This window comes from Apodemus sylvaticus, chromosome 1 (assembly GCF_947179515.1).
Source record: "Apodemus sylvaticus chromosome 1, mApoSyl1.1, whole genome shotgun sequence".
In the NCBI taxonomy this organism is placed as follows: domain Eukaryota; kingdom Metazoa; phylum Chordata; class Mammalia; order Rodentia; family Muridae; genus Apodemus; species Apodemus sylvaticus.
In genome coordinates this window covers 107,651,363-107,674,748 of record NC_067472.1, presented here as the reverse complement: position 1 = coordinate 107,674,748, position 23,386 = coordinate 107,651,363, and the positions used below count along the sequence as shown (strand labels likewise).

Here is a 23,386-nt window from a genome sequence, read left to right as displayed (position 1 = left end):
CCAACTCCCTTGCACAAACATACATGAAGGCCAAATTCCAATGCACATTAAAAAAAAAGGAATGTGAGATGCATAGTTAATAATAAAATGTATAAAGAAATGTAATAGAAAAAGTTAACCCAAACTAACATAATAGAAAAAGTTAACCCAAACTACCCAGATTCTTGTTTTTCATATTGTTGACACTATCTGCTTTAACAAAATCTGAGGGTCAAGTGAGAAAATAAGTCTCCGTATATTGTTGTACCACATTGGGTAATAAATCTTTAGCAGACATCTACTCTGTCTGGAAAATTAAATAACAAGTCTCCTTGAGATAGCAGATCGTCTTTCTCTGAGATATCAATTATTGATTTGTCAATTTGCTGCTAAAATGGCTTCATTGGCTCCTTTGGTATTCTTTTTTTTTTTTAAATCTACTCTTACATATGCTTTTCTTTTTGATCCTTCACTTTAAAATATACTGGTGTATCTATTAAATGTGGTAGCTATGTAATTAGGGTATTACCTTATCTGAAAGACCATCAAATTAAATCAGTGAATTTGGGCTCTCATTTGGTAATTTTTGGATCACCTTGGACTTAATAGTAAAGTAGAATTGCTATCAGTACTTTCCTTCTTCACGAAACTGATTCCGGCTAGCTTTGCTGCTTATTAACCCTTTTATTTTAGTTTTATATCATGACTCATCTCTAGAGTTAAGCCAAATACCCTTTAGAAGCTTTCATCATTTATCATGGGCAAGAATTTACGTGTCATTTGATATCTTAACATATAGTTTTAAAATGTTCATTTATTTTTATGAATATGAATTATTTGCCTGTTTGAATGTGTATTATGTGCATGCCTGGTACCTGCAAAGCTAGAAGAGGCATCAGACTGCCTGGACCTGGAGTCACAGATGTGCTGTCATGTGGGTACTGAGAAATGTCCCCAGTTCTCTCTAAGTGCATCAAATGTTCTTATCCACTGAGCTATCTCTCTAGCCCTATGTAGGATAATATCATCAAATTGTACTATTAAGTTTAATGAATGTAAGTATTAAGTTGCATTCTTATATTGTTTTCATATAATACTTATAAAATAATACATTTTCTTGTTTTCCATGTTTTCCAAGGTTTTAAATGTACTATTATTGGGTGTATTTGTATTTGAGAAATATGTGTGACTGTGGATTCATATATGTAGAAATGTCCTTCCACCATGGGACCTAGGGACTAGATTCAGTATCAGGCTTGCATGGCAAGAGTTTTTAACCTGCTGAGCCATTTTGCTGTCTCATTTTCACTATTTTTATAAATCAAGAAATTAAAAGCTTAAAGACAAGAAGAAACATCTGTATGGTTTATCCAGTGTCAAGAGATCAAGATTCTAAATTTTCCAGCCAGTGTTTCTTTAGATAAGTTTGCTTCCCCCCCCCCTTTTTTCAAATAATGGATAGTTGTGCCAAAGACCAGATGACTCATTTACTTTTGTTTTTTGTTTCTTTCTTTCTTTGAGGTGCCAAGGATTAAACCCAAGGCCTTCTGACTGCTAGACAGATATTCTATCACTCAATTTTTGCTCCAGCCCGACTAACCATTTATCTTAAAATAAGCAATGATTCAACAAAAGCTACCGTCAGAAGAATGAAAACAGGCTGGGTGTGGTAGCATACATTGTAATCCCTACACTTGGAAAGTTGAGGCACAAGTAGCTCAAGTGTGAAGACAACTTAAACTATATAGTGAGACATTCTCTAAAAAGACCAGCCACCAAAAAAAAAAAAAAAAAAAAAGAAAGAAAGAAAGAAAGAAAAGAGTGGAAATATGCCAGTGTGGAATGGTATCTACTTAGAAGGGCTGTCACCCAGATTCTGCAAACATTTAATATTTTTGCCACGTTATTTCTCTTTGTATCTCTCCTCACCTACCTAATTATTTACCTATAACTAAACATTTAGATGCAGAAACATCAAAATGCAGAGAGGTAGAGAGAGCCCTGTCCCAATAATTATATCTACAAAACATTACCCACACCTAAATCTCAGGGAATATTTCAGAAGGGTGGAAACACTGTAAGAGCCAGAAAATCGGAGCGTTTGCCATGTCTCTCCTAGTAATATTGGAAGCTACACCCATTAAGTCTCACCAATATGACTGTCCAAATATGAGCTGAACAAGAATGACACCGATCAACACATAAACATGCCAAACTGGACAAAGAAAAGCCCATGAGGCCTCAACCTTACACAAGGAAGTACAGACAACTGAGGGAAGTTGGACATAGGAGACATGGCCTTCCCAAGAGAAGGAAACACCAACTGGTTGTCCAGTACCAAATGATCACCCTGAAAACATATATATAGGCAGGAGTATATGGAACAAGCAGGTTATATTTAAAAATATATTTGTATACATATATATACACAATAATAATTAGTTTTTTTAAAAAAGAGGCTGTAAATTTGAAGGAGAGTGGGAGGAGTATATGGCAGGAGGGCTGAAAGTGAAGGGTAATTAAATTATAATCTCTCTTTTTTTCTTTTCTTTTTTTAAAAAAAGCAAGCTGAGCAATCCATGAGGAGGTAGCCAGAAAATCTTAGGGTCTCAGCTTGAGTTCCTACTTCCAAGTTCTAGCCTGAGATCCTGCCTTGACTTCTGTACCTGATGGACTGACTATAAGCTGTAAGATGAAATAAACCTTTCCCTTTCAAGTTGTTTGTGGCCACAGTGTTTATTGCAGCAATAGAAGGCAAGCTAGAATACTCTCTGAAGTCTTCTTAGTCCAGACTAGCTCTCACTCTTTCCTCGTGTTTAGCTTTTGTGGCCCACAGAATCTTGTTACATGACTGTAAAAAGTAACTTTTAGTCTCCTGTTGTAATTGTTGTCTGGGAGGCTTACTACCTCTCTGTCTGCTAACCTAGGCCTAGTCCTGGAAGTGTCTGGCCTCTATTCAATCTAATCTAGGCCTAGAATGTTTTCAGCCTCTCAGACTTGGGCTGAGTAAGCTCACCCTTTCTTGTTCTTTCTGAATTCTACCTAGCTGGTTCAACTCAACTGTTCTAGCCTGAAATTCCTTCCCAGTTGACTTATGCAATCTGGCTTTTCTCTAGGCCTCTGAATTCCTTTGCTTGGCCTCAAATTAACACTAGCGATCTTTTCTAATCTTCTGACTCCTTCTCAACCTCTTGCTTATTCTGTTTTTACCTATGTCTAGCTTGTTCTCTCTTCAATCAGTCTCTGTAAACTCTCCTAGTACAGCTCCCTCCTCCTCCCTCCTGTGCTGCTTTACTCTCCCTCTCAGCTCTACTGTACTCCTGTGTTGTACTCTTCTCCTGTCCTGTCTGTCACATCTCCCTCAAGTAGCTTCCTTTTCTTTTCCTCTCTGATCTCATGAGAGTTGGGCATATCCTATTCTATCAAATCTTTCTCTGATTGTGTCACTTTTCTCTGCAACTCTATTAGACATCACATTCAAACATGGGTGCTTCCTTCTAAAAACTAACTTTACCTTCATTGTTTGGGATTAAAGGAGTACTAAGGAATCTCTGACTTCCAGCCAGATTAAAGGTGTGTGCTAAGGGTTGAGTCACCCACTAACTAGAAACAGTTCCAAATATCCTGTAACAAACACTTGGACTAGGCCGGTTTGAATTTACAATCCTTTCCCCCTAAACTTTCAGAGTTCTGGGATTACAGTCATGTACCATCTGATTTATATCTCTGATAATTTAAAAAGTTATAGTCAAGTTACTCTGGGAAATTTCCTTTAATCTGGGTTTGTTTTTATATCTCTTCATGGTTTACTAAAATGATGCTGTATCCTCAAGTGAATCACATCAGGAAAACATACTTGATACCTATTACTGGTAATACTAAATTCATTGTAGATTTTTCTAAATATATCATCCAAACCAGGAGTTCATACTAATATTGACCTCAAATTCTTAATCCATTCTCCTGCCCCAGGTTCCAGAGTGTTAGGATTAAAGGTATGCACCACCAAGCCTAACTATCTCTATATATGTAATTTTTCCAGCAGTGGGAAATGCAGCTAGCTTGTCCAATTACTTGGCAGTTTATTGTTTAAAAAAAATACAGTACAAAGAAAGGTTGGAGAGAAGGCTCAATGGTCAAGAGCACTGGCTACTCTTCCAGAGGTCCTGAGTTCAATTCCCAGCAACCACACAGTGGCTAACAACCATCTGTAATGGGATCTGATGCCCTCTTCTGGTATGTCTGAAGACAGGAACAGTGTACTCATTAAATAAAGAAATCTTTTTTAAAAAGTTTCTTTAAAACAAACAAACAAACAATGATGGATGAGGATGGAAGGTGTGGCAGAAGGCACACAAATGGTCCATGCCCACTCCAAGTATGACATTGTTCCACTTTCTGGAATAATTTACCTTGACTTTATGGTGTGTGTGTGTGTGTGTGTGTGTGTGTGTGTGTGTGTGAGAGAGAGAGAGAGAGAGAGAGAGAGAGAGAGACGAGACAGAGACACAGAGAAACAGAGAGAGACAGAGTCAGACAGAGAGACAGACAGAGAGACAGAGAGAGCTAGTTTGCTTTAGGGAACACCATGATCAAGGGAACTTATAGAAGGGTTTATTTAGGCTTACAGTTCCAGAGAGTTAGAGTCCACAGGCTACAAGAATGGTGGCTAGAGTACAAGCTGAGTGCTCACATCTCTAACCACAAGCAGAAGGTAGAGAGCAAATTCAAAATGGCACCAAGTCTTTAAACTTTTAAAGCCCACCACCTCTAGTGATATATTTCATCCAAAAGAGAACACTTCCTAAACCTCACAAACTGCACCCTCATCTGAAAACCAAATATCCAAACATCCGAGCCTGTGGGGAATATTCTCATTCAAACTGCAAGTCATGTAAATCTAGGTCATTATCCTAGCTCTGCCTCTTAAATATTGTATTTTTTGTCTAAAGACATGTAATTTTATATCTGAGCTCATTTCTCTTAAGATATACATACTAATCCATAATTTGTAGGGCTGTCAGTGAGAACAGAAGTTTGAAATTTGTATGGTGGGGCTGGAGAGATGGCTCAGTGGTTAAGAGCACTGACGGCTCTTCCAGAGGTCCTGAGTTCAAATCCCAGCAACCACATGGTGGCTCACAACCATCTAATGAGATCTGATACTCTCTTCTGGTGTGTCTGAAGACAGCTATAGTGTACTTACACATAATAATGAATAAGTCTAAAAACAAAAACAAAACAAAACAATTAAAAGAAATTTGTGTGGTATCAGACACAAGATTCCATCTGTAACCTTCACCTCAAAAAATCCATTAAGTATATAGGGAGAAATATGTGAGGAATTTTCAGTTTAGTCTTTTCTAGATCATAATATTATAAGGACTCTTTTTTTTGACAGAAGATCTAATATAGCCTAAGCTGGCCTTCATCTCCTGATCCTCTTTATCTCCAAAGTGCTAGCATTAAAGGTGTATAGTACCACATTAGGCTTCATAAAAAGATTTCAGGTGTGTGCATATGCATGAAGACCCTGGGTTTCTTCAGCTTCTAAGACTGATACTGTACTTGTATTACTAGATATCAGCATCCAGCTAGACTGTGACAATGGCTGTACCAGGTACATTCCTGTTACCTGGACCTAACTCCTGTTTGCAGCTTTGTTTTGAAGTGATCTTTGTTTTAAAATTCTTTTGTGGGTACTGTCACAGCAGTCAGGCAAGCAGCAGAGGCAGGTGGATCTCTATTGAGTTGAAGGCCATAGAGTTCTAGGCCTGCCAGGGGTATAGCCAGCAGTCATGTAGCCCATGCTGGCTTTGAACTCACTTTGTAGCTGAGCGTGACCTTGAAGTCCTGACCTCCCTGCTAGGATCTCTTAGATACTGAAATTACAGGAATGTGCCATCATTCTAGGTCAGTGGTTCTCAACCTGTGGGTCATGACTCCTTTGAGGGGGTCAAATGACCCTTTCACAGGGGTCACACAACAGATATCCTGCATATCAGATATTTACATTATAATTTATAACAGGAGCAGAATAATAGTTATTAAGTAGCAACAAAATAATTTTATGGTTGGGATAACCACAACATGAGGAACTTTATTAAAGGGTTGCAGTGTTGGGAAGGTTGAGAACCAGTGATCTAGGCTAATCATAAATTTTTGACATTTTACCACTTCATTTTCAAAAACTGTATCTGCATATAACTTCCTAAAGAAGAGAAACACAGACAACAGGCATGTACTATTAATCAATTAAATGTTTCATAACTTAAAAAAAAAATCACACTGGAGAGATTGCTCAGTAGTTAAGGGCACTTGTTCTTTCAGAGAACCCAGGTTTTATTCCCAGAACCCACATGGCAGTCCCAAACCATTCATTACTTGAGTTCCACATGATCTGATACATCTTCTCACCTTCACAAGCACCATGCATACACATGGTACACAGACATATATATAAGCAAAACACTCATATAAATATCATAAATACATCTTTTAAAAAATTACCTGATGGAATATAGGCTCTTTTACTTTTAGGTAAATCTGAAAAATATTAAAAGAAACATAAGTGAAAGAAGGTATATAAAAACCTATTCAAACCACTCTGCAAATCCCAAATCTCCTCTTCCCCCATGTTATTCCAACCAGATTCCAGAAACCAATCAGGCTAGGTCGCATGGCACAGGAGGGCTAGCCCAGACACGGCAAATGAAATAATGGAATACTTCAAATCAGTGATGGACTACTTTAATATTGGTTTTTGTGTTGCCATCAAAGATACAAGGTTATTCATGAAGGGTGAATAAACTATGCCAACAATCCCTTTACCCTATCCGTTCTACAGTAGAAAGAAAACTTTAAAGACCAAAGTCAAATTTCTAGCTCTCCTACTTGATTGCTACAGGCCTTTACTAAGAGTCATTTAGCTTAAAAGAATTGATCCTTACCTGAAGAATGGAGAATGCTAAACCCAAGCGAATGAAATGATCTAGACATACTAGATTATCAGTAAGTGAAGACATTTAAACAATTTTCTTGTACCTATTTCTGCTTCCAAACTATTCACTACCTAGATGAACCTCCAGTTTCACAAACCCAAGTTTCAGGCTTCAGAGTTTTGTGGCTGCTAAATGGAATGCCTTTGTAAGATTTAAGATGTAGAAATTGTCCACAAATGCACATGTTTTAAACGACCCAGTACAGAGGAATCAAAATTCAAATCAATCCTTCAATAACTCTTATACTACCACGACAAAGTTCAGGTTTCTTAACTTGACATCCAAAGCCTCCTGCTGCTCCCACCTTCCTGCCTGGCCTCAGTGCTGTCTCTTCATCTAATCTCCAGAAAGCACTGTGCTTCTCTGAGTGCATCACTTCCTTGCTTCTGCATCTGTAAACAGACTGCTCTCTGCTTTGTTCAGAAATCCTCCCCAACTGGAGAATTCTTTCGACAATTCAACAGAAATTATTCATCTTTGGAGTTTTTTTTTTTCCTGATCTCATCTACTTCCAACAAGCAAGTATTCACCATCTACCTATAAGTTTTATGGCAGTAGCCTTCCTAATGATGTGATCCTTAAAGTACATTTTATGGTGGTGTGGTGACCATGACCATGCTATTACCACAAAAATCTCTAGTTGCTACTTTATTACTGTAATTTTGCTACTGTTTTGAACTGTAATGTAAATATTTAACTTGCAGGATATCTGTGATGACCCACAGGTTGAGAAATGCTGTTTTATAGCAGTCTACTGGTTTGTTGCTTTCCCCTATAAATTAATAATTTCTTTCATATCTAGAATTGGGGTTAGACATCTTTATGTCTTCATTTAATGTAGTAATTTAATTAAACAATACAATTTTAAAACTTAGCTAAAAATTTATTTTTGAAATAAGTTTCTTACTATGAAAAGATCACAATTATTTCCTTTTAGCAGTCAAAGGGCTTTGACTGACATATTACTTGTAATTCTAAGCCAATAAGGAGAAAGTGTTTTATCTGTGTCTTTATTTCAAAATACTAACTGGATCTCACTATGTATCTTAGGATGGCCTTGAATTCACAATCCTCCTGCCTCCATCTCCTGAGTATAGGGATTACAGGTGAGCACTAGCAGGCCAGGCTTAAGGGTTATGTTTCTGAAACATTCTGTTTTTTAGGCTAAGAATTATTGAGTCCGTATTATGTATTAATATTATAGTTAGTATAAAACATATTCTATTCTTCATTTTATGGTAAGAAAAAACTAAAGGTGAGAAAGAACTAATTAAAATTTTAACACACATCCAACTGATTCCAAAGCTTGATTTGTTTCTAATTATAATATCCTTTAACTTACAAATGGGTCTAGTCTTGATTTTGATGCCAACTTGCTAGATAAACTTAGCTGGCTAGGAAAGTCACTGATACTCTAGATTTTATTCCCTTCATTAATACAATAGTCTGACTTCTTTTCATCTCTGAGTCTGTAGGCTTCTTTCATTACTAACTAGTACAGAGTTTAGGCAAAGAAGTATAGAAACTCAGACAGTGAGTTCAAAGGAATATAGAAACAATGGATATTCTGTTTAGCATATTAACCAACTGACATTTACCTTTAGTAGGTTGTTAATCATTTTTTCTTACCTATTCAGAGACAACTAATACTTTTTTTACAGTTATTGTATGTATGTATGTATGTATTATATGTATGCATATGACAACATGACTGTGAAGGTTCAAAGACAACTTCCAAGGGCAAATTCTTTCCTTCCATTATGTGGATTCTAGGAATTGAACTTAAGGTGCCAGGTTTGAAGGCAAGCACCTTTACCACTGAGTCATCTTACCATCCAAGCTTACTTCTCACTTCTAGAGTGTTTGTACTCTGTGGCACGAGGCATCTTTCTTTTCCTGCATTTCTGACTAATGTTTTTAGTCTTCTTTGCTGGTTATAGTTCTATGTGGTCCTCAAATGTCTGCATTCCATAGGGTTGTATCTTTTTCGTTTTAATAGCATACTTTACTTTGGTAACAGTTTACTTATCCCCATACTTTTGATATAACCTACACCCAACTAACTCCTAAATCTACAACTTTAGTCCAGTCTACCTGTTATGCCTTCAGTATCATTAATACTGAATACTTCAAGCTCAATATGTCATAAATCAAATTTATCCATTCCTATACCATTGTATAAGCTTACTAATTATCTTTCCTGAAAAAGATGCTTATATTTCAATTATTTAATTTCAATTAAAAAGTTTCCCTTTTATTACATTGTGTGTGTGTGTGTGTGTGTGTGTGTGTGTGTGTGTGTGTGTGTGTACATGCACTCATGCCATGGCATGTGTGTGCAAACCAGAAGACACCTTGCAGGAAAGAAGTTAGCTTTCTTCCACCATTTAGGTTCCAATGATCAAACTTAGGTTTAGGCTTTACTCACTGAGCCATTTTCTGGACCAGTTTATTATTTTTTAGGGGCACATAGCCCAGACTGGTCTTAAACTCATTATATAGTTAAAGATGACTTCAAACATCTGATCCTCCTGCCTCTGCCTTCCTAATTTAGGTTTTGAAAATGCAGACATCCTGAGAGGGGGATGGGATGGGGGATTTCTGGAGGGATAACGAGGAAAGGGAATACCATTTGAAATGCAAATAAAGCAAATATATAATAAAATAAAAAACAAATTAAAAAAAGAGAAAATGCAGACATCCAAACAAAACACTTAGTTTTATTCAGTACTGAGGATGCAGTCTAGGGCTTTCTAGACTGTCTAGAACAGTCTTATTATTTTGTATGTATTTTTATCTTTAGTTTTATTGTTTTGTTTTTTGAGACACAGGTTCTTTTGGAAGCTCTGGCCATCCTGGAACTCACTCTGTTGACCACGCTAATCTCAAACTCAAGAGATTTGCCTGCTTCTACCTCCCAAGTGCTGGAATTAAAGGTATGCAGCACCACTGTCCCACAATTTAATTTTATATTTTAAGAAAGGGACTCATGTAGCCTGGCTCTGAACTTGCTATGTAGTAAGAACAACCTTAACTCATGATCCTCCTGCCTCTGCCTCCTGAGTGCTGGGACTACAGGTCTCCATGTTGGGCCCCAGGCTTTAATTTTAAAAGATTTTGCTGTGTATTCTATGCCAGCCACAAACTTGGGACTATCATGCCTTGGCCTGCTAAGTGTTTGGATTACAAGCATGTGTCGTCACTTGTAAGAGAAGCTATTCTGTCCATCCTATCTTTCTTTTGCTTCTACCTCCTCTACTCAGTGGGTCATACATCTCACTAATTATGTGTGGCAGCTTCTTTTCATCCCCACAGCTATATTACTTCAGTCTTAGTCCCATATTTTATAAAGTATGCAATTTAATTTCATCTCCTGCCTTTAATCTCCAGACTCCTTTAATCTATATTCTGTTATGTAACAAGTTATTTTTCTAAAACTTGTCTGATTACAAATTTTTTTTACTTTATGGATCAAAACTAAACTTAGACAAATTTAAACTCTTACACATGCCATGCACAGGACTGTATAACCTGACATCCTTTTGTCTAACTCACTAGCCCCATTTACTACATGCCCTTACCACATGGCAATCACCTATATAAAACCCCTCTCAATTGTAATGATAACTTACTTGAACAATCAAGGCAAAGTATACAGTAAATATCTGGTACATATACATGATTTGAAAAACAGCAATTAAAAAATAGCAAAAATATTATTCTAAGGTTTGTGTATGGAAATATAAAAGACTAAAAGTGCTTTACCACACCTGAAAAGGTGTCCAGACACCTGAAAAACTCCTGTTCATCAGTCAAAATCTAACTTAAGAAATCTTTGAATCTTACCCTGCCTTCTCAAACAGTAACCGATGTGTGATTCTCACCAAGCAGTCTTTTTTATTTTTTACTTTTTAATTAAAATTAGGAGGGAAGTGCAGGCATGCTGAGACAAAGTCATACACCTGAAGCTGGTATACAACACACTATGTAGCTCAGGTTTATCCTCCTGCTTTAGCCTCCGCGTACTAGGATAGCAAGCATATATCATCCATCATCAAGACTAAATTAAATTTTAAAGCAATTTATTATTATGTTTTGTGTGTGTGCATGCACACATATGTACAGACATGAATAAACATGAGTATAAGTGCCATGAAGGCAACAGATCCATTAAAAGTTAGAGTTAGGCCAGGCAGTGGTGGTGCACTCCTTTAATCCCAGCACTTGGGAGGCAGAGGCAGGCGGATTTCTGAGTTCAAGGCCAGCCTGGTCTACAGAGTGAGTTCCAGGACAGTCAGGGCTACACAGAGAAACCCTGTCTCGGAAAAAAAAAATTAGAGTTAGAAGGTTTGTGAGCCACCTGATGGGGGAACCAAAACTAGAGACTTTTCTTTTTTTTTAATTTTTTTTATTCGATATATTATTTATATTTCAAGTGATTTTCCCTTTCCTGGATTCCTCCCTCCCCGAAAGTCCCATAAGCCCTCTTCCCTCCCCCTGTTCCCCAATCCACCCCTTCCCACTTCCCTGTCCTGGTATTCCCCTACACTGCTGCACTGAGCCTTTCCACGGCCAGGGGCCACTCCTTCCTTCTTCTTGGGCATCATTTGATATGTGAATTGTGTCTTGGGTATTCCAAGCTTCTAGGCTAATATCCATTTATCAGTGAGTACATGAGTGTTCTTTTGAGACTGGGTTACCTCACTTAGGATAATGTTCTCCAGCTCCATCCATTTGTCTAAGAATTTCATGAATTTATTGTTTCTAATGGCTGAATAGTACTCCACTGTGTATATATACCACATTTTCTGTATCCATTCCTCCGTTGAGGGACATCTGGGTTCTTTCTAGCTTCTGGCTATTATAAATAGGACTGCTATGAACATAGTGGAGCATGTATCCTTATTACATGCTGGGGAATCCTCTGGGTATATGCCCAGGAGTGGTATAGCGGGGTCCTCCGGAAGTATCATTCCATTTTCTGAGGAACTGCCAGACTGATTTCCAAAGTGGTAGTACCAGCTTGCAACCCCAACAGCAGTGGAGGAGTGTTTCTCTTCTCCACATCCTCATCAGCACCTATTTTTCTCCTGAGTTTTTGATCTTAGCCATTCAGACTGGTGTGAGGTAAAATCTCAGGGTTGTTTTGATTTGCATTTCCCTGATGACTAAGGATGTTGAACATTTCTTTAGGTGCTTCTCAGCCATTCGTTATTCCTCAGGTGAAAATTCTTTGTTTAGCTCTGTACCCCATTTTTAAGGGGGATATTTGGCTCTCTGGAGTCTACCTTCTTGAGTTCTTTGGATATCTTGGATATAAGCCCTCTGTCAGATGTAGTGTTGGTAAAGATCTTTTCCCAATTTGTTGGTTGCTATTTTGTCCTTTTGACAATGTCCTTTGCCTTACAGAAACTCCGTAGTTTTATGAGGTCCCATTTGTCAATTCTTGATCTTAGAGCATAAGCTATTGTTGAGGAAATTTTCCCCTATGCCCATGTCCTCAAGGGTCTTTCCCAGTTTCTTTTCTATTAGTTTCAGTGTGCCTGGTTTTATGTGGAGGTTCTTGAGGGGTAAGCACTTAACTACTGAGCCATCCCTCTAGTCCCCAAAGTAATTAGTTAAAAATTGTTCGTAAAGAAAAAAGTTACACATATGTATGATGTGCTAAATACACTCATGTGGTCTTAATTAATCTTCTTTTTTGCACTTCACCATGACAGGTTTTGACCTTTACTCTTGCAGTCACTATCTTTTAATACAATTCTCTGTCACATTTAACCTCCCTAGTAGAATGAATTCTCTTATAGATAGCAACTACTTCTTAGTTACTTTTGTATTTCTAGTACATAACGTAGATTTCCAACAAATGTTCCAATTAATATTTTCTTAGTTCATGGTTAACAATGAAAATAGTTACAGTAGGACTATGGTGGAAAACCTCATTTCTTGTTTTAAGTAAGTTCACTTTTATTTTTTTTACCATTGCTACTAACTAAATATTTACTTTTCATCCTTTTCTTCATCTAAGAAAAATTAAAATTTATTTTGGAGACTGGAGATGAGAGATGGTTCATTGGTTAAGAACATTTGCCATTCTTGCAAAGGACCCAGACTCAATTCCCAGCATCCACATGGTGGCTCACAACCTTCTGAAACTCCAGTTCCAGGAAAATGCCTTCTGACCTTTGGAGGCACCAGTCATACAGATGGTGCACATATACATAGACAAAACACTGAAACAAAAAACAGAAAAAATAAACCTAAAATAAACTTTTAAAAGATTTTTTCAATAAAAAGTAATTTTTGAAAAGGAAATAAATATGCACAGTCTAAAAATAAGACATTCCAATTAAATAAAAAAATTTCAGTTTGACTAGCTTGACATAAACACTGGAAACTTAACTGTTCTAATCTCCTATGCTACTCCTCACTGGGGATAAAGTATAACTTACCGTGGTTACTATTAAACTGAATAGAAATAGGGTAAAAAGAAGATGGTAGTTTATTGAGCTCTTTGTCTTGAAACACTCAAACCTTTAAAATAAGAGAGAAAGAAAATTACTTTATAACAAAATGGCCAGGAACAAACTGAATGCTGCTTACATCTTGCCCACATGCCTTTATGATTCAGAAGTACTCAGAATTTCTACCCTTCCACCCTCTGTGTTAGAAACACTAAATGCCAAGCAGTGGTGGTGCATGCCTTTAGTCCCAGAGCCCAGGAGCCAGAGGCAAGTGGATCTCTGTGAGTTCAACGGCAGCCTGACCCACAGAGTGAATACCAGAATAGCCAAAAATACACAGAAAAACCCTGTCTTGAAAAACCAGAAAGAAGAAAGGAAGAAATGAAAGAAAGAGGAAAGGGAAGAGGAAGGAAAGGAAAGGAAAAGGAATAGAAAAAGGAAAGAAAAATACTGAACTGTATACAGATGACAAGAGGCTAACGGGATCAGCAATAGTCACAAGACTTCAGCAAAGACATTAAGGTCTCCTTCAAATATGGAGCTAAAGAGACAACTGAGTCAATTAAGAAATGGGAGTCAAATATGATATCAGATAGCCTAAGGTTGACATCTGGCAGCCAAAGTGAATAAACAAGTGAAGAATGAGCAGAAAAATAAACTGGATGAAAAGAAAAATAGAAGACAACACCATGTGGAGAGATAGGAATGAAGAAAAGAGAGAGGCACAAGGGCATGCCTTCCCAGTTCTAATGAGGCAAGATTGTACTCTCCTATTCGGTTTCATGGGCTGCCCTGTCTGGCTTCAGTGGAAGAGGATATGCCTAGCCCCTCAGAGACCTGATGTGCCAGGGTTGGGAGATACTCAGGGAGGCCCCCACCTACTCAGAGAAGAGAAGGGAGATAAGGGAAAGGATTGTGGGAGGAAGTGACTGGGAGGGAGTAGTGAGCAGGATATAAAGGGAATAAGTAAAAAATTAAATTAAATTAACATGCAAATTTTAAAAAGTAGATTTCATTAAAACAAATTAGTGCTGGCTTAGTAGTTAAGAGTACTTGCTGCTCTTGCAGAAAACCTTGATTCACATCCATGGTAGCTCACAACCCTCTGTAACTTGTTTCAGGGGATCCAATACCCTTTCCTGCCCTTCTCATATGATGCATACATATATTACACAGACATACATGCAAACAAAATGCCCAAAAACATAATATAAAAATAAAAAATCTTCTTCTAAAAAGTAATAACTAAAAAGGAATCTATTCACATACTACAGTACAGAGAAAACTACCCTCAAACTTTATGGAATACTTTTATGGCACAATTTGAACACATTCTTGACTCAAGAAAGGAAACATGTTTATTTAAGACAAGTTAAGATACTATCTAAACTGGCATTAGGGCTTTGAAATCATATTTGTTAATATAAAACCTTATTGCAACTTACCAGAACCTAAACTCCTATCAATGTCACATTTTTTAAATAATCTTTTAAATTACATAGCCTAGTAATGTAATTGGAGCAAAACCCACACTGAGCTGAAGTTTAAATGTAAGTACTCACATGCAGTATACAAATATGCAGCAACTGTAAATCATGGGGAGCTCATCCAACAGCTACACAAAGCAGAGAAACAAAGATGTGAATATACAACAGCTACAATTATGAGGTTAAAATAAAACTTCAGGTTGATTATGATGGTCATCTCTGAAGCTAGGGAAGTGCCTCAGTGCATTGTGTAGCATGCACAGTCCCTGGGTTCAACTCCTTGTTGCTCCTCCTAAAATTATTCATTCTTATTTAATTTCTTTTACTAACTATTTAATATATTCAACACCACCAAATTCACTTGTACAATTTGTTGTTTCTAAACCATCAGAGTTAACTATCCATCTCTTCTAAGGCACACATCTAAGTGGCACATCTGACTGACTTTTCCCAAAGAGCAATCAGAGTTCAGGCTAATGAAATCAGAAATGGTTATAAATGTGCAGTTTTGAGAAATATTTAGGAAGTAAAATAAACAGAGAGAAATGCAAAGAAAAAGAAACTATAAAAAAATCACGTTTCTTGCTTGACATTTCAGAAAATATTACTACAGCTTAACGATATTTTGGGATCAGAGAAAATGACAAGAACAATTTCAGCATTCTGAGTTTAAAGTACCTGACACAGATAATATGTAGAAATGTCAATCAAGTAATGAGAAGGACAAAACTGTGTCTCAAGAGAAAGGCATGAACTCCAGATATTTGTGGCTTACGTAAAAGGACTACATTTATGAAAGTATAAATATGCATGCATTGGTATGCACATGCATGTGAATGTAAGTGGTGTTTTTCCTCAGGCACCCCCATCTTGTTTTTTGAAACAGCCTCTCACTGATGTGGAGCTTGCAATTAGGGTGGACTGGCTAGCAGCCATAAAGCACCAAGAATCTGCTCGTCTCTCCTGGGACTACAAGCATGTACTACCACTCTTGGCACTTGTATGTGGGTTCTGGGAATCAAACTCAGATTCTCATACTTGCATGGCAAGCACTTTACTGACAGAGTTATCATTACATCTTGTTTATTTTTGTTTTTTCTTTATTTAACAGAAAGAGGGGTATTATTGGGCATGCATTTACCCTGCACATGTGTGGACTTAGAGGACAAAGTATGGAAGTTGGTTCTCTCCTTCCACCATTAGGATCATAGGGACCATACTCAGGTAGTCGGACTTGACAGTAAGCACCTTTCCTTATTATATTATCTCACTAAGCTTCATCTTATTGCAAAAGGGTGTTGGATCCCCTGGAACTGGAGTTATAGATAACTGTGAGCTGCCACATGAATGCTGGGAACCAAGCCTGGGTTTTCTGTACTTGGCATACAAAATAATCAGTTTTGAGTTTTAGTAGCCAGGGCTTCACAAAGATACCCTGTCTCAAAACACCAAAATAATGATGATGATGATGATGATGACGATGATGATGACGATGATGATGAGGATGATGATGAGATGATGATGATCATGATGATGATGATCATCATGATGATATCGTTTTGCTAACACTGTTATACTTGCACACCATTTTACTTTGCTCTACTTGCCCTCATCACTCATCTGTTGGTGCTTTTCCTCCCAGCAATCAGTCCCCCTTCTTTCAAGTCATCCATTTTAAAATTTGAGTAACAACAAACACAAAAATCTCATTTTAAAACAGTAACTAAGAAAATTAAGACCAGCGAAAGATCAGAGCTCTGGAGAATAATAGTGTATGTCTATAAAGACAATCCTGAGGATGCAGCTGGTCAAGTAGTTGCCTAGAATTTGCAATGCCTGTGTCCATACCACAAACAGAAAAGACAATGATGAGTCTGGCAAAGGTCAGATCACAAAACTTAGCTCAAATTTTTGAGTTTAAAATATGAGCAGAATTAAAGGGTTAGTAATGATAAGCCCACATGTTCAAACAACTAGACATATAACCACTTTGAAGCAAAGATAAAAACTAAACAGGGTCCACCTGATTCAATGGACAACACCAATACATGAAAGACTACAGGCACCTAAGAATAAAATATTTTTGTGAACTACTTACAACTTTTAGAACACCTCTGTGTAACTGCTTTCTTTAATGCTGTTCTAAAATTACATATGTCTGCATGGAGTTGGCATACATACATAGAAAGCCATACTATTTCTTCATATGATCAATTTGAGTCCTTTAACTGGAGTGAAAGACTTCAAAGATAATAAGTCCCTGCTTTTATTATCCTTTAGCTATGTGTTCTTTTCTTGAATTGAAAGTGTCTCTAAACAGAGAGAAATAATCACTTACTTTTGCCATTACTCACCTGCATTTCATATTTCAGAGTCATGTGAAAACACCAGGATCCCATTCCTACCACTGAAATTAAGACAGACAAATAAAAAGGTTTGCAAGAAATTCTCTGGGGGTCAGAGTGACTTCAGAAGACAGTAGGAAGTAGGAAGTTTATTACAGTCTTGTGACAAGATACAGCTGATGCTGAGTTAGTGATATGATTGAGAATTTTGGCATTGAAGAAAACAAGCACAGCACAATATTTCTAAAATTCTCTCTACTAAGTAATTGAGTATACTAACAATATTATTTCTACAAAGTCTTGAATGATCAGGATAAGCTTTAATGTGCACAGTTGGTCAGCTTCTTTTAGCACTCTCTTATACTTCTCTGATCCATAAAACCTAGCAATATAATTTAGAGAGTCACAATATCATCATATACACAAAACTACTATAAAGACACCTAAATGCAACTCTCTTAAGAACTTTTCTGGAGATACCAACACCCTTGGATGTACTTCAGTCTCTATGTGTAAATACTTAATTATCTTTGTTTCATTGTGACACATTCTATAATTCTTTCCATGACACAGTCAAGGATCTAAGGCAACATCTCATACACTGGTGGTAGTTTTGGGCTGTGTCTCTTTGCCACAATAAATAGTTCTATGTATTGAAGTTTTATGCTAGGCCAAGTATGCTGACCACTACATATGATCTAGTTCCTTTCATGTTTGTAGAACCATGATCACTTACCATCTGGCTTTCATGTAATTCATTGGCAACAAAGGATTATACATGGCATTCAACTATTAAGTAATAGGGAAGGCATTCTAATTCCTGTTCCTTTATAAAATACTTTATATACAACTTATATATATAGGAAACAATTACAGAGATATGTAAAAAAAGACAAAGATACTTTCAATTTTCTGGACAAAAAGTGGGCTTTGTGAGCATGGCTAATAAAATTTTGCAGCTAAGTAGGGTTTTAATAATAAATATTGTATCAACAATCTATACATTCAACACCATGCTAATTGAAAGGCATAAAAAAGAAAAATACCCCTTCCTCCTTCTGCTAGTGCTAGGGATTAGTGCTAGAGCTACATCCATTGTAAGCAAATGCTCTACTACTGAGCATCCCAAGCAAAAACAAATTGTAGATTGAGACCAGAGTCTAAATTGTACAGATTGGCCTCAAACTCACTATGTAACTAGGCAAGCCTCCCAAGTGGCAGGGACTGCATGTATGTCCCACTACACCTGCCAGATGTGTAGTTCAATTTGTCTACTTTTCCTTACATCTGAATTTAAATCACAGAAAGTCATTTCAAAATGCTGGACATAGATTTACACATTTTGTCAGGATTTTTAATATTTTAGTTTTAAAACTTATATTTCTGATTGATTTAAAGTTTATTTTTGTGTATGATATAAAATATATAGTCAATTATTTTCTCTGGCATTTCATTTATGAAAATATTTTGCTTTTGGTTCAATGACTGCGGATGACATCTTTTTCAATATTTGGAAAGCTAGCTGTATGTGTCCAGGAATTGTATATTTCTACTTTATACGTTTGTTGGCATATTATTATTCATAATAGTTCCTTATGATTCTTTTATGTTACTGTATCTGTTGTAATTAATCATCTTCATTTCACTGATCATATGTATTTTTCTTTTTATTTTTGCTCTAATATTTATTATTTCCTTCCTTCTAGTACTTTTAGGGTTTATTTTACCGTTGTTTTTTATTTCATGAGCAACATGAGGGTTACTTGTAGTCTTCTCGATAAAAACATCCTTTATTGAACTGCTTCTGTTATTTCCCACAGTTTTTCATATGTTATATTTCCACTTGTTTTTTTTTCATTGTATTTATTCAGGAATATACCTTGGTTTCTACCTAACTGTATAGTTGATAACATTTTTCGTGCTATTTATTTGTAGTTTTATACTTAAATTATTTTAATTGTCAAGATTTGTTGTGTGAGACAACATATGATTTGTACTAAAGAATATTCCATGTGCTTTTGAAATACATATGCATTCTGTAGAAGTTGGGTATAATGTTCTGCAAATGTCTTAATTGTATTTAGTCTATAGTATAATTTAAATCTCCTGGAGTTGTTGATTTTGCCTGGATAGTCTGACCATTGCTAAAAGTAGGATGTTGATTACTTCTTCTATTATTGCATTACAGTCTGTCACTTCCTTTATATTTGGCTCTCTGTTTGGTAGAAATACATTTATGACTGTTGAACTGATCTGTTTATTATTATGTAATGACCATCTTTGTTTCTCTACAATTTTTCCAGCAAGTATTTTATCTGACATCAATGTAGCTACTCTACTCCTTTTTACTATCAATTTCCATAGACAATCTCATTTGGAGGCAATATATAATTACAAGTTTTATTTCTTAATCATCCAGCTATTCTGTGCTTTTTAATTAGAGAGGTTAATCTATTTACATTCAAGGTGATTACTGATACCTTGTTCCAATTGATACCAATCTACAAATAGAATGAAAAAAAAAACAAGTGGAAATATAACATATGAAAAACTGTGGGAAATAACAGAAGCAGTTCAATAAAAGATGTTTTCATCGAGAAGACTACAAGTAACCCTCATGTTGCTCATGAAATAAAAAAAGGTAAAATAAACCCTAAAAGTACTATTGAACAAGTAAACACTTGTTACATATTTTAAGCTTTTTAGTTGTTTGTGTATACTTCTTTCTTCTATTGCTCTCTTTCTTTGTGGTAGTGACTTTTCTCTAGTGTTTTCTGATTCCATGTATACTCTCAAAACAATCCTCTTAGGTCTCAGACTACACTAAACTTGCTTAGCATCCTATTGAATCCTGAGGCTTTTGCAGATACTCTTTTCCATGGATAGATGTTATGTGAGACCTCTCATTACACTACACCATTTATAGGCATTATCTCTCATATGTCACACCTTTTGGTGTTTATTTCTTCATTTGAGACTGCTTACTTAAGTTAGAAAGATTATAACATCTACCTTTAAATTAATTGAGGGAAGAATTTCTGTCAACCAAAAGGCTTTTCTTTTGGTTTTCTATAAAAAGTAATTTTGTATGGAAAGAAACTGTTCTCAGAGTAGGGAAGACTACACTATTCAGAGTAAAGGTTATGAAGAGTTTATAAGAACCTTAGTTCATGCTGCTCCCTTCTGTCGAAATAACAGTTTTTAATATCTATAACTATCTATAATTTATGTTATATGCAATAATGTTTAATTTCAAAAATAAGCATCCAAGAGATAACAGAATGCTACAAACTATGTTTAGTATGAAAGACTCTTGAATTTTCATTGATATAATTTTTATATCTTGTTCTTCTGATAAAAATATTATATAATTTTTCTTTGAAACTGAGTTTTGCTTATGTATACCATGATGGTTTCAAACTCTTGATCTTTCTACCTCATACTCTGAAGTGTAGGGATTATAAGCATGTACCACCACACTCAGTCCCTATACACTATTTGAGAGGTTACAGATTTATACAGTGTAAACATAAGAGTGTGTAATTTAAAATAGATTTTTGCTTTTAGGGTGAGAAGCTAGATTGAGAAGGAAAAACAGGCATAAATACAAAGGAAATTTCTATTTTATCTACAGTGGAATATTTCGTTTAAAAAGAAAAAGTTAAGATCTGAAGCAAATAAAAAACTTCTGATCTGTGAATTGAGTCTATTCACATATCAAATCATTTTCAGGAAGAAGGAAGGAGAGGGCCCTGGTTCGGGAAAGGCTTGATGCAGCAATGTAGGGGATTACAAGGACAGAGAAGTGGGAGGGGGTTGATTAGGGAACAGGGGAAGAGAAGAGGACTTATGGGGAGGGGGAAATGGGGAAAGGGGAAATCATTTGGAATGTAAACAAAAAATATAGAAAATTAAATATATATATTAAAAAAACTGATCTGGCATAGTTGGGTAGAAAAATATGTGTTTATTTTATTATCTCTATTCTGTACAGTTATAGTCTGAACGTTTTCAAAAAAGTTATTCAAAAGTGTAGTTCAAATCACAGTCAAGGTCTGTGAAGTTTCAACTCTAATGTTTCAAAGTGTGTTCAAGTTGTATATGAAGTAATTGCTTTTAGAGACAAATGAGAATAAGTATTCAATTCACACTGCACATCCTTTTTCAGATGAAGTAGTCTACATACCTGTGAGTGCTAAGTAAGCAGCAATGTACCGTTTCTCCAGTCTATCTCTAATGCCTTGAATTGCACCAAAAATTGGAGGTATGATCATAATCAGGTTACTCACTGTATTCCCTACAGGAGAAAAAATAAGAAGATATTTAGATTAGCCAGTAACACTTAAGGACACATTTGGTCTTTAGCAGTAGTTAAAAAAATTCCTTGGAAAGACTGTGAATAAGACATCAAAGTACTACAAAAAAGTCTTTATTCAATAAAAATTTCTCAAAATAATAAAATAAAGCAAAGATACTTCCTAAAAAGTGAAACTAAGAATATTTTAGCGTATACCAACTTAACAGAAAATTCTGAAAGCAAGGAAAGGATCTCAGAAAAAACTCAGAAAAAAACAGTAAGCTAGCTGAAAATGGAAGTCTATACCAATGTTGCACAAAGTGTGGTTCTCTGCAAGTGAATGATAATATAAATACTGACATTATCATATAATATAGTATGCTGTAATTAATGATAATATAAATAACTGGAATAATTTGACTGTGCAATTGAAAATCAACCAACTGAATGTTCACATCTTATGTATTTTTGTCATGTTTCATTTTTCTGGTAATGTTCTTACTTTACAAGATACAAGACAACAGATTTCTTTAAATTTAATTTTTCTGTAATGCAATGGATCTTATATGACTTGTTTTCATCTTTAAAAACATAAAGCTCCGAGGAACAGCAAAAAAGCTCAGCAGACAAAGGTACGTCACCAAGTGTGATGATCTCATCTTAATCCCTGCCGGTCTGAATATATGGTGGAATTATTTTCAAGGTCATCTAGGACAATTATTTTCCATTGTTTTCAGACTTCCACATGTGCTCTGGAATGCATATGCATGTGCACACATGTAAACAAATAAAACATGATAAAAATAAAAACAAAGTTCACACATGAATAGCAAAAGAAAAAACCAAGTCACAAAAGTTAAGTTAGTAAAACAAGGAAAGAAATGAGTGAACAATACAAATTTTATTATGAGCAGAGATGAGTAGCATATTTTTAATGTCTCAAGGGATTTTCAATATAGCTACTAATACCAAGATAAATTTTCAATTAATTGAAAAAGCAGAATAGAGACATTTTCTCAATCAAGTACTGAAAAGGTATATTTGCAACACATCTTTTTTCTAGAACCAACTAGATAAAATGAGTTAAAATTAAGACATTAACAATGAGAAAATATGAGATAAAAATATAAGAAACAGGGGCTGCAACACAGGAAATTTAATAACAAAACAAAACTTGCTGTCCAAAATATCAGAAGACATAGCTGAAAATAAAGCAGGACAGCCAAAAAAAAAAAAATGCAGGAAATTTCCAAGGAAACTTAGGCAAAAATAAATAAATAAATAAAGTCAGAAGGTTAGTGGGATATTTAATAGAAGTATTAGAAAATCTGAACTAGAATTTAGTCAAACAGGCTTCTGCTGAGTAGTAGGCTAACTCAATTACATGTAATACTGTAAAGAATTACCACATAGAGTTGGTTCTATATATCTGTCAATTCCATATTAGTGGATTCAACCCACCACATACTGGAAATATTTTTTTAAATATTTATACTAAACACAGACATTTTCTTGTCCTTATTTCCCCAATAATGAACTATAGTAACATAATATTTTCATTGTTAGGTGTTATAAGTAATCAACGGACCATGATGCATATTGAAGGAATGTAGAGATTATATGAGAATATTATGCCATTTTATATAAAGGATGAGCAACTGCAGATGTTGATATACACTGACTGGTCAGGAGAAGGCATAAGGTCCCCTGGAACTAGAGATAGAGGTCACTGTCAGGTACCATGTGAGAACTGAACTGGGGTCCTCTTCAAGAGCAACAAGTGCTGTTAACCTCTGACCCAACTCTCCAGCCC

General features: G+C 35.8%; 1 protein-coding gene across 3 annotated transcripts in view; it reads right to left on the bottom strand.

Moving 5' to 3' along the window:
* The window catches only part of Acer3 (alkaline ceramidase 3), an 83,836-nt gene that overhangs the window by 27,916 nt on the left and 32,534 nt on the right, over positions 1-23,386 (bottom strand). For all 3 annotated transcript variants that reach the window (XM_052158218.1, XM_052158227.1, XM_052158236.1), the window contains 5 exons: positions 21,463-21,573; positions 17,286-17,338; positions 15,007-15,059; positions 13,433-13,514; positions 6,490-6,525 (listed from right to left, as the gene is read on the bottom strand). In XM_052158218.1, the coding sequence (XP_052014178.1) occupies positions 6,490-6,525; positions 13,433-13,514; positions 15,007-15,059; positions 17,286-17,338; positions 21,463-21,573 (335 nt within the window). The remainder of the gene's footprint in view (positions 1-6,489; positions 6,526-13,432; positions 13,515-15,006; positions 15,060-17,285; positions 17,339-21,462; positions 21,574-23,386) is intronic.